An 11,567-nucleotide genomic window follows, 5' to 3' on the forward strand; every position below is an offset into this window, starting at 1 on the left:
GAGCTGAAATGGACCCTCGCGCCCCGGGGCAGCCGCAGGGTCACGGCTCCAGCCAGCCCGAAAGAGGGAAAAAACCCACTCGGTGCTCCCCGGCACTGGGCTTTTATTGAGGCCATGGGCGCACTGGGGGGGCGGCTGGCAGGACGCGGCCTCTCACGGGGGCACGACTCGCTGCGAAACTTGATTATGACAATTTCAATCCACGTACAAAGTTAACGGCCGTTATCCGGAGGGGAAACCGTGCCAGGTTCTTACACCTTAATCCCAGTGTATTACGTCAAGTATGGGAACATTTTAAAACAATGGGGACTAATGTTACCAGCATGATAAATAAAGAACATGGAGAGACTTTACATTCATATTCCTCCCACTCCCTGATTAAATGATGAGGCCGTTTCCCATCGACATCACCCAGTTTCTAACCTTCCTAACAAAATGACCCAACGTCTCCTCCTCAGGCCTCACATACAGCAGCTCGCACGTTACCAAGTCTAGCAATTCACATCACAGCAGCCAACAATCCCTCAGTCCTCCTCTCGCCAAGACACTGGTCCCGGCTGGCGCTGAGGAAGAGGCAAGGATCGAGAGGACACACATCCTTAGTATTATCTTCGTTAACGTCAGGCAGATGACATGATGGCAGATTTTAGGGCTTTAACGGAGGTTTGGGAGAGTTCTTTTTTAGTTGACTGACATCTCTATTCCATCTCTCTCATTTCTTCTCACTGGGAGACATGTAAGCAGTGTATCATTTAGCTGTGCTAGCAGCTTTTCCTCCCAAATATCTTTCAGCAAAAACCGTAATACAGATGTTTGCATCCATCCGTCACGCCAGCTGGAATTTCCAACCGAACCCAGTGATGATGCAGGGTGGCAGATCTTCAGCCAGTCCAAATCTCAGATACCTTCTCCAGCCTCCGCCTTCCCTTCACTCATGGCCTTACCGCCAGGCACGGTTCAGCAGCTTCACCTGAGCAAGTCTCTTTGTGATCATAGTAGCAAAAACCAGCCCGAAGAGGACGCTGCTTATCAGCACGTAGTCATAGTCATCTTTCAGGACATCAAACTGCTTTGATGGGTACACTCGGGTCTGGTAGATGTCCAGGCCGTACGCAACAACCTGAAGAGATGAGATCATGAGCTGGTAACGCAGCTTTGAGCATAAAACCACATCAAAAATGATCGACTCAGGTCTATACTTCTGATTAAAAGAAAAAATGTTTAAGCAATGAGCACCCAGATGATGGGAAGTTGCAGATCTCCAAGCCACAGGCTACGGTATCACACTGCCCTACCCCCAGACTCCCCTACATTAAAACCTCCACCCTGTACTCACCAAACAAGTAGACTCTAAGCCAGAGGGGGCTGTATAAATCCCTCTCATCCGGGATATGGTTTGATTGTAGTTGATAAACCTCTCGGCATGGATCTGCACATCAGGAGAGTATGGAATCAGGTTCTCTTCTCTAAAAGGCATTTAAAGAGAAATCAAAACCCAGTCAAACAGCACACGGAGGACATCATCTGCATCTCCTAGACTGATTATCACAAGCTAACTTGAAACAGCAAACAGCAAACTTAGCAGCTTTTCCCAGGGTAGATTCATTTTTGCTGCAAAATGAAAATCAAACATGCCAACTGGGTCAGGCCACACTGCAGCAGCCTCCTTTTCAGGCTTCTGAAGTTTGAAAAATAAGTGTGATTCTAAAAACTTCAGAGAGGTTACTCAGACTGCTGCTTCTTAAGAGTGCAGACAACAGGCTGGTTTTGCTAACGATAAGACCTGCTGCATTACAGACAAATTTATTCCATTGTCACAGACAGGAAACAAAGCAACCTCACTTAATTTCATTCAAGAATTGCCCTCGATTTGTCCCGGACAAGTTGTTCTTCTTCACACTACTGTATTGGACAAAAATCCATCCCTCTTCCAAGGTGCCCAGAACAGCTGTCATCAAGCTTTCCTTACCTGCTTTGTTCCGTAGGGATCTCTGGGCGGCGAGGATCCAGCAGAGCCTTTGGAAGGGAGAGGATGGCCCCAGAGGGAAGCCCAACTGTGCATTAAAAAAAACGCATCTTAAAAACGGCCATTTCCGACAGCATTTTCTAATACCTAACATAAATGCTCTCCTTGTGCTTTTCCCTGAACTTACTGGGAGTGCAGGGCAGCCCACAGGCAGGATTTTTTTTTGGCAGTAAACTGCATTTTACTTGGGTTTTAGTGAGAAACCTGGCTTGTGCAAGTAGCAGAAGCACATTCAGAACAGAAGAGCATGTACTTACTGAGCAAGTGACGGCTAGTGATGCCACGCTCAGTGATGGTGGCCTCCATGGCACTGATAGCAGATGGGAAGATGTAAGACTGCTGGAGGACCTGAGGTAAAATCGGGCGGTCAAGGGAACTGAAGGCTGTGGCATTGTATTGCTCCGTCCCCTCATACAGCTCCAGCACAGTGAACTCGTTCCGACGTGCCTTTGTGTTCCAGTACTGGTACTGAAATGAGAAAAGATTTGTAGGAATACATGGCAAGCAGACTCAATAACACAGAGGGAGCTGGAAATCACAAAGAATGGTCAAAAAGTCTTCTCCATACAGGGTCAGCAACTGCCCCTACCTCCCAAACGTAAAGAATGAGAAGATAAGAATAACTTCTTACCACCACCCAGTTCTCTGAATGCACCATGTGGACAGGTCCCTTTGCTTTCTTCTGTACCGAGGAGTGGATGATCCTGCCTGTGACTCCATCAATCAGATATATTCCAATGAAAGTACGCTCATGGTGTGTATCTGTGCTCTCTGTCACCACAGCAAGCAAGTTTGGATTCAAGGACTGGAGAAAAAGTTAAAAAAACCCAACTGAGACCCACACTTCAGTGCCACAGGTACCTTGTTTATCTGTAGTTCATCTGGGACCAGGCATATAATTAGCAAAGTAACTTATTAGCACCTATCACCTGAAGAAATCAAGCAGGTCTTTCCCAATCATCAGATGTGTGATGACTTAGTTGTATATAAAACATTTTATACAAGAAATCTCTACCAAAATTAGCACCTTCTGCAGAGGGTTACGGATACTGATGCATATATAAAAAAAAATGTCACCACAGGGCAATTAATCTCAACATAGTGCCTAGAAACGGTGCTGAGATCTTCCCATGAGATAATGCATCAACAAAAAGTCAACAGAAAGTTCCAACAACACCTTGTAGAGAACACTGCGGTCTCCCATGACACGGCCCTGGGAGTGCACGTGCTCACTGGACCTCTTCCCTTTCACAGTCACGATCCTCTGTACTTCGGTGGGTATAATCACCTCCCAGCTCTCCTCTGTTGTCAGGTCCTGCAAGCAAAAAGCATGATGTAGGAGGTTTTAACTTGTCCTCAAAAGACACCATCCCCACCAATAAGATGCTGGGACCTTTCTCTGCTTATGAATTTTAAGTTTCTTAGGCACGTTTTCAGGCTGAACTGGTTCTATTCCGAGCAAAACTCCGTAAATCAAATGGAGAAATGTATCATTATCCAAAGGACATTTAGGAAACTGATATCACTTAGACTGTAATGATTCTTCCATACCTTTTTTAGCCTGAATCCAGAGAGTTTTCCCTGCTCAGCATCAACTAGATAAAAAAAGATAGAATGGGCTATTTCTTCTAACTGGCGAAGGACATTTTTAGTTGCTGGAAAAGCTGTAACCTGGAAAAGAATTGAAACACAGGTTAAAAAACAACTGAGACACAAAAGAAAAAAATAGCAACACTGAAAGATTATTTCAAATGTGCTTATCAAGATGAGGTCTGTTTTACCAGAATAGCCTCATAATTTTGTGTGAAATGTGACTCAACAGCATTTTTTTTCAATCTTGCTCCAAAAGGGAGGGGAATAATTAACCAGAACATAAAGAAAACTGCCTCCAGGCAAAGCAATTTACCTTGTACTCATCATCAATCAAGAGCAGTACTTTGGCATAGTCTTGATCCATAATGGGCAGAAGCAAAGTCTGAAGAATTGGACGCTTCAAAACAGGGGGAGCTACTTGACTTCTCTTCCCAAAGATGGGGTTAAAGACATAGAGAAAGCTCATTTTGGTTTCCTAAACAAAAAATAAGATGCAAAACTTCAAAGGTGAGTAAGAGAGCTCGTTTTCTGCCTGTTACTTGCTGATGTTGACTATTAATACCCTGGATTCAGCTACTTCATCCTCAAAATATTCTGTTTGAACCCACATATACCCTAGCTCACATTTCTCTATCAAAGCTGTACCATGGCATAACACTGTAACTAAATCCCATCTACCACCTGCTGAGACAGTCTCAACACAAAGTAATGCCTCCTCCTCCCTCATCTAGGGTGTATAAAACCTCCTGCAGCCAGCTAAAGGACAGCCATCATCACCTGGCTAATGGAGACCACACATGACCTAACTCAATGACCAAAAAAACAGGATGAAATTATTTTCTTTGTTTTGACAGAAGGCTTCACAATAAGCATCCTTAAATTCTTCAGGATTGCGTGTCTGCTTCCCTCCAGCTCTCAATCTCTTCCTGTCCCCATGTCAGTGATAATCAGGTAATACCCAAAAAGATGCTTCCTTCTGCCCTTTCAAAGGGCAGATGTCCATGGTAAGCAGGTTCAGTGGTGGGATAGAGGAAAGGGACTCACCCTGTCCTTAACAAGCAAGGTACATTGTGGGGGGTGTGGGAAATGGGCTGTTGTTCTTTGGACCATCAGCTTGAAGGAGGAGCCTGGTTTCACATTCCTGAGATACTGCTTCCACAGGATGGTGCCAGAACTGCTTTCAATACCAAAAAGCTGAGAAAAGAGACACAGTAAAGCCAAAATTTAGAACAACACATCTCTCGCATTTAAGCACTGAATCTTTCTTTAGGATATGGCAAAGAAAGGAGAGTTTGAGTCCCTCTCCAAAGGTACCAACATTCTGCACATCTCCTCGTGACATTCTGCCCAAGCCTGGCAAAAAACAGGAGTGGGAATTCAGAGCTGAGACTCTTTGCTACAGTCTAGAAAGAGATTTCTGCCCTGGCTCCCTCACCTTTCCTGAAGCAGTGACCATCACCATCATTTTCTGGAGGTTGAATTCATCTCTGGCCAAATTGTCAATGTTAATCTCATTTTTAATCTGGCTCCGGGGTTTTCTGGCATCATAGAACATCTTCCAAAGATGGGCAGTCCAGGCTTGCAGCAGGATAAGTTGGGAGGACAGCCGCTTCAGGAACATCCCAAGCAAACCATCTGCAAATAGATCAACAGTGGTACCAAGAGGAAAAAACATTATGTCCCACTCCATAATTGAAATGATGGTCTCAGACAGTAGAAGAAATGCTGACAGGCATGAACCTACGGTAACTCTTTGTCTCGGCCTCCCACTCCAGAATAGCAGAGCTATTTTCTGATAGAATCTGGCATTTACCAACTTTTCCCACTTCACAGTGGTATAGGTCATTCCAAAAGATGCTCTCCTCAACTGAGAGCAAACTCCTGCAGAGTACATCATCATCTCCTTTGTGTTCCTTCTTTCTCACTGGTACACTCACAGCAAGTGCCCACCTAAAGCTCACTTCAGTAAGGTCTGTATCTCCCTCTGCACTCATTACTCAGAGCATGACAAGCCTCTGAAGTAAAAAAATACTTGGTTCTGCCCAATCAGGGCTTATATTTAGCTTCTCAAAATAAGCAGAACACCAGACTTCAACTATACTTCACCACTGAGGAAAGCAAGCAGAAAGGAGATGAAATTCCACTAAGAAACATTAGTCAGAAGTATTAGAAAACACTGCATGCAATCTGAGGTTACCTTGAATGGCTGCATCCAGGACAGCAAGAAAACACAAAACAAAGCAAAAACAAAAGCTATTGCAAATGAGTTTTCCAGAAAGGTTCAAATGGAAATATTTAGGAGAGATGGCCAAAATCCCTCCTACCACTGCTGACTGTTTTTTGAATGTACCAATGCAATACACTCGTGACATCTGCACTTGGCACTGGACTTCAAAAGTTTAGAGAGAAATGGGTTTATTTCTGCTCGGTTTTATTGCCATCAGTAGAGATCTGAATCATAACTCTCAGCTCAGATGAAAATGAAAAAAATAAATACATTTATTCAGGAAAAAAACAAATCAAATCACATGCCTAAAGGTAACTCTATTAAGTCTATGGCATACCTGCTTTCTTTCCAAATTCTCCCTCCAACTCAGCCTGTGCACCTGTCAGAGGTAGATCCACCATCTCCAAGCTTACCACTTCTGCTAGTGACTCCTCTCTACTCCAAACAACTTTTCCTAGAAAGAAAAATGAGTAGAATATTGGAAGAATCAACTTAATATCTGGGAATAAACTTTTGGAGGAAAACTCATCACTCAGCATAGAAACATCTTCCAGTGGGCCCTTTAAATGCAAATCACTGTCCTTAACGAAACGCAAAATAGCTTCTATCTAATCTCATGTGATTAACTATGTCATAAAAGACAAATACTTTATGCAACTGGAGCCACTGTTGAAAAAAACCCCACAGGAACAGTAAAAGCAAACTGATGTTTTAAAAGGGTTACAGTCATGAGGTCTATCTAAAACAAGAGATACACAGTATGAACACCTGGATGCCTTTTAAATGCTAGAAAATTCATGTCACTGAGATGGAGTTTCAATCCTTCCTGAAAATTAACATTTTTGCCATGAGGATCTTTTCTGAAGAAACTTTGAGGAAGATCTACAACAGGACTTAGACTCTTATCCTACAAAGTTTCAAAATCTGCAGAAAACCCATGAAATTCAAAGGCTCTGTCTACACAGTTCTGCAGAACTGTTTTCTCAGATGAAATGTCTCGTGAGGGTGAAAGAGCTGCCAGTATCTTTCACAGGACTTAGAACAGTTAAATTCATTTCTGTCACTTTCCAAAGAAAGAAATAATAAAATATAGTAATTCGGGACTTATAATTTTCTTCTTGTGCACTATTAAATATGGAGTGAGCTAGTTGTCTGTGCCCATTACCTGGCTGCTGGAGGAACATTAGCATGTGGTCTTCTGTTTGCACCAAGGCTCGATAGCCCACAGAGTCATCCTTCTTCAGGAAAACTTGGATGTATAGCTGGAAAAAAGAGCAAGTAAAACAGCGAGGTTAATGATCACATCTCCTTGGCCAAAACAGAACTTTCAGGAGAAAAAAAGAGCGAACAGTTTGATTGCATGCAGTTATCCAGCAGATCCACAGAAACTTTCCACCTTGTCTGAAGGGCTCTACCAACCCTGCGTAATCAGGGTAGGGAGGGCACTGCAGGTCTGAGAAACCACAGGATTGAAATAATCTCTCCCTGCTCACCTGCTGTGGCTTGGCACCGCTCTGCTCCAGGGTAAAGGTAATTGTGGTATCCAACAATCTTTGTCCAGTTTCAACCAGGTAGAGATTAATATTGTAGGTTTGATTGGAACAGGTTAAGGACTCCTGTAACAACAGGCAGAAAATAGCTGAGTTAAACATACATGCCCACCAAATTCTGCAGGAGGATTTAATATTCAGCAACTGCAGCTTCAAGATAGTTTTAAGTTATATATACGGAGCTGGTACAAAAGCATCAGTCTCCAAAAAGATGGTGTAACTCCTTCTTCATTCTGTTCCTGCATGCAAACGAATAAAATGGACTGTCAAAAACTTCTACTGTTCTTGAGAAGTGAGCTTTATACCTGCTTCCGGGAATCCTCCAGAGTACTTCCAGCATGAAGGTCATCAGAACTTCCAGGTTTCTGAAATGAGGATGAGAAGAGATAACACGGCTGCAGACCCCAGTAACAGTACAAAAAAAAAATTAGGTTTTTGAGTGTCTGACATGTCACAGTTTGAAAACAGGCAGGAAACAGTTCTGTTCCATTCTATTTCTGATAAAAATGAAACCTTGCTAAGTTCGGTACCCCTAAGAACTGAAATCCTCTGTGGATCAATAAAGCAAATTCCCAAGTTACATGCCCACTGCGCACAGTGCACTTCACCGAGCCACAGACAGCCTTAGCTGGATGCAATCAAGACCTGCTTGCATTACCATTGTCTTCATGTGTCTGAGAAGCTTATTAAATCTTCCTCAAGTTCCTACCCATCCCTGGGCCTGTGAAGGAAAACACTCGTAAAACCCACCCCCAGCGCACATCCACACTAGAGCTGTGCTGGTTATATAGTACAGGGAAATGGTGCTGACCAGTTCACTCCTGCAGGTCAGGACAGCAGCCACAGTTTTCTCCCCAGTTGTTGCAAAACTCACCAGAGCTGCCTGAAATGAAAAAAAAAAAAGCAGAAAATCATAACACAAACAAGAAATCCCCAAACCCCACCAAATACTACCTGTGCAGCCAATTAAGCCATACTAGAATTAAAACCAGATGATCTTGCACAGCTAATTTTATAATTTGTTTCACCAAATAAAAAAAATAAATTACCTCTTATAAGAATGAAAATACTTCTCAGAAAGAAAGAAACACGTTGACCTGCCACAGGCTTTTAAACCATTATGCCCAGTGTTAGTGAGCTTTTTAAAGCTTGTTTGCTTTTCAAAACCTAAAAAAAGTACTGCTGTAGACACACATCTCTCTTTCCACCTCAAAACCAGGAAAGTACCCCGATTCTGACAGCTGTTGGCACCAAAGCACACCTATGCTGCTGTCTGAAAATATTTCAGTAGCTAGTATACATGAAACCAAATGGTTTTCAAGTGTTGCAGCCAAGAGCACCATTGAAATGAGAGGCTCAGCAGCTTGTTCAGAACGCTTAGTTGTCCCTCTTGCTTGAGTACATTTATCTTGGGTACCTGCTGGAAGTCCCGAAGGTGGCTGAGCAGCCCCTGTTTGTACTGCAGCAGAGAGAAGTGGCTCGGAGACAGCTGCAGGAAGAACTGAGTCCGTGAAGGACTGATTACATTGGGTTGAGTGGCCAATATCCTGGGCTGGAAACCATCAGCAAACTCCAGGTCGAGTGACTGTGACAGGGAGACAAGCACACGTGTCCATGAGAACTTTATCGTCACTGAAACCAATGTCTTCCTTTTATCAGCAGCAATATAAGCTTTATGAAGAGGTTTCCCCATGTCAGGGTAAACAAAGCAGAAGCAAGGCCTTGGCTCCCATGGGAGCAAAGCTCTGAAGACATCAGTCCAGAAGGAATGATTAGACAGACAAAAAGTTTTCTCTCCTTTCCTTCAGTTTACGGATCATGCTCCCTCACACCCCTCCTCAGTCATTCTGCAGCTTACAGATAGAACCCACACATACTGCCAGGCTCAGTCAGGCACCAAATTAGTTGGACAAGGTCTCACATACTCCTGCAGCACTTCTTACCTGCAGTGGGATCTGCTTCATCTCCTGCTCCGTCTCCAAGGAGCAAACATAGAGCGAATGGGTGCCCATGTCCATGCACACCAGCACTGCCTCCCCCACCACGCTGCACACACCGTTTAAGCTCTTCAGCCAAGGGGCTGCTACTCTGATCTGCCAGGCGAGACATAAACAAAGAGATGAAGGTGTCAATACAACAAATTCTTCAAAGAACCAACTTAAACACAACCAAGAATTTAAGGCAGAATTATTTTTACCCATGACCCTAGGAGAAACTATTTATCAGCCTAAGACTTCCAGGATGATCTTGACTAACAGCTGCAAGTCTAATTCAGTTTTGCCTTCAGGGCATTCAGCAGTGAAATCCATTTATTGGCCCGTAGGCAATGCCACAGCAAAAGGGGAGTTTATCTGTACTACAACAATTAATTACTCTGCACACCACACCACAGCCCATCTAGGTGGAAGTACATTTGTCAACGTCAAATTCAGTATTTTGGAGCCGTAACTGAGCACTACCTGTTTTGTAATTTCTCCATCTTCTACACTGAATGTTAAAATGTTCAAGTGGCTCTGGGGAACAATTCCAAGCACATGGATCACTCCAGTCCCATGGGAATACAGTAACTGGTACTGAGTACTCTCACTGCAAGAGAAGCAGCAACCATGAAGCATCATTTTCTCACATTACTGTTTTCAGATGTTTTCAAAAGCATAAAGCAATTACAGCATCCTTTCCACTCCAAGGCAACAGGCTCCCTATCAGACACTTACACTTCTACTTAAAAAAAATATTCTTACCTTTCTGGTAAGTGTTCCACCCATTTCTGGTGCCCATTGGAAAGGTAGTGAAGAGAGATGGCTGCTTTCTTCAGGACTGCCACATATTTCACCACATCCTGTAGCCCCACCAAACTAGCTACCTGGAAACTGAGCACACGTCAGAGTCAGTAAGTTAGAAAAATATTTTCTTCTAGGGAAAAAAAACCACAACACTCTGTTTGAAAACCTTCTTCAAACACTTAACACCAGTCCTGAAATACAATTTATAACCCACTCCATCCTTGCTGATCTCAACAAAAAGCATTCGGCTGGAGTTCAAACACCCCAAACCAGATGCAGGCTGAACAGATTGTATAAATAAAGAGAAAACCTATCTATGAAAAACCTTGTATCTCTTCTTCTTACTGATTCGCTATGAAATAGAAACAACATTAGTTTTAACTGCAAAGTTCAGCTATTCCTAAGGAATTCAGCCAAATATTTTTTCAGAAACCTTACATCTAACTAACTTTTCCCTATAATGCAAGTCCAAACAAGGTCAACAATCCCTTTCTGCCTTCCTAAGCCAAGATTACAAAGGGAGAGACGGTGCAGACACAAAAGCCTACCTGCCGGTGTCCAGTGACATCTCCCAGTTCAACCCTCCGATGTTGGTCTCCCAGGAACGCAGAATACGTCCAGCATTGGACACAGTGATGGCATCTGCCCAGGAAATTAAGAAAAGTTGAACACAGAATTGGTATCCCATTTCAAATCAATAAGGCAATAAGCTCTGGCAAGTTCAACTTGTAATCTAACACACGATTGAGATCCCACATCCAAGGACAACTGCTAGCCCCAGCACAGCACCCACATCTTCTCCTTACCCTGCCCATGGATCAGCATCGCATCTATTGCCCCTTCGGGGGTTCCCTTGTCCACATGGCGCCACACTGAAAGAAATAGACTTAAGTGAGAACAAGATTTGTTTCCCCAAAGGCATGTCTTTGTTATTAAACTAGGCTCTTTATGGCAATAAGCTTATGCAGAGAACAGTCTGCCTGCCCTAAGCAGCAGCTTTTGCTGCTGAATCTGCTGGCTGAATCCTCGCAGTCTGACAAAGCAGTATCACCAGGATTAATTTATCAGTATGAAAACGTAACGCAACTTCATTGGCACGTTAGCCCAAGGGCCACAGGTGTAGTCCCCACAGCAAAACCCTGCTTCACTCACGGATTTCACCGCTCCTGGAGTTCAGGGCGGCCACGACATTCTTCTCGGTTGCCACGATGAGCTTCTTCGAACCCTGCGCGGCCTCCAAGGAGGCGAACTTGAGCTTCCCCACGTACTGCTGCCTCCTGGGAGAGGAAAAGCGAGCGGGGGTGAGCCGGGACAAGGGGGCGCCTCGCTGAGGGGGCGGGAGGGGGCAGGCCCGACGGGCGGCTGCAGCAGGAGGCAGCACGGCGGGC

At 44.0% G+C, this 11,567-nt stretch overlaps 1 protein-coding gene across 1 annotated transcript in view; it reads right to left on the bottom strand.

Annotated features, from left to right (window-relative positions):
- Positions 1-86: 86 nt before the first annotated feature.
- The window catches only part of EMC1 (ER membrane protein complex subunit 1), an 11,566-nt gene continuing 85 nt past the window's right edge, over positions 87-11,567 (bottom strand). The window contains exons 2-24 of the mRNA XM_026862923.1: positions 11,332-11,456; positions 10,986-11,051; positions 10,728-10,821; positions 10,138-10,266; positions 9,856-9,982; positions 9,340-9,489; positions 8,814-8,981; positions 8,208-8,279; positions 7,702-7,761; positions 7,340-7,462; positions 7,012-7,108; positions 6,184-6,300; positions 5,817-5,825; positions 5,055-5,254; positions 4,664-4,813; positions 3,933-4,094; positions 3,578-3,697; positions 3,204-3,341; positions 2,658-2,831; positions 2,284-2,494; positions 1,970-2,054; positions 1,337-1,466; positions 87-1,120 (exon numbers count right to left, since the gene is read on the bottom strand). Of these exons, the coding sequence (XP_026718724.1) occupies positions 941-1,120; positions 1,337-1,466; positions 1,970-2,054; positions 2,284-2,494; positions 2,658-2,831; positions 3,204-3,341; positions 3,578-3,697; positions 3,933-4,094; positions 4,664-4,813; positions 5,055-5,254; positions 5,817-5,825; positions 6,184-6,300; positions 7,012-7,108; positions 7,340-7,462; positions 7,702-7,761; positions 8,208-8,279; positions 8,814-8,981; positions 9,340-9,489; positions 9,856-9,982; positions 10,138-10,266; positions 10,728-10,821; positions 10,986-11,051; positions 11,332-11,456 (2,887 nt within the window). The 3' untranslated portion in view covers positions 87-940. The remainder of the gene's footprint in view (positions 1,121-1,336; positions 1,467-1,969; positions 2,055-2,283; positions 2,495-2,657; positions 2,832-3,203; positions 3,342-3,577; positions 3,698-3,932; positions 4,095-4,663; positions 4,814-5,054; positions 5,255-5,816; positions 5,826-6,183; positions 6,301-7,011; positions 7,109-7,339; positions 7,463-7,701; positions 7,762-8,207; positions 8,280-8,813; positions 8,982-9,339; positions 9,490-9,855; positions 9,983-10,137; positions 10,267-10,727; positions 10,822-10,985; positions 11,052-11,331; positions 11,457-11,567) is intronic.

This window comes from Athene cunicularia (assembly GCF_003259725.1).
Source record: "Athene cunicularia isolate RWA chromosome 21 unlocalized genomic scaffold, athCun1 chr21_part1, whole genome shotgun sequence".
In the NCBI taxonomy this organism is placed as follows: domain Eukaryota; kingdom Metazoa; phylum Chordata; class Aves; order Strigiformes; family Strigidae; genus Athene; species Athene cunicularia.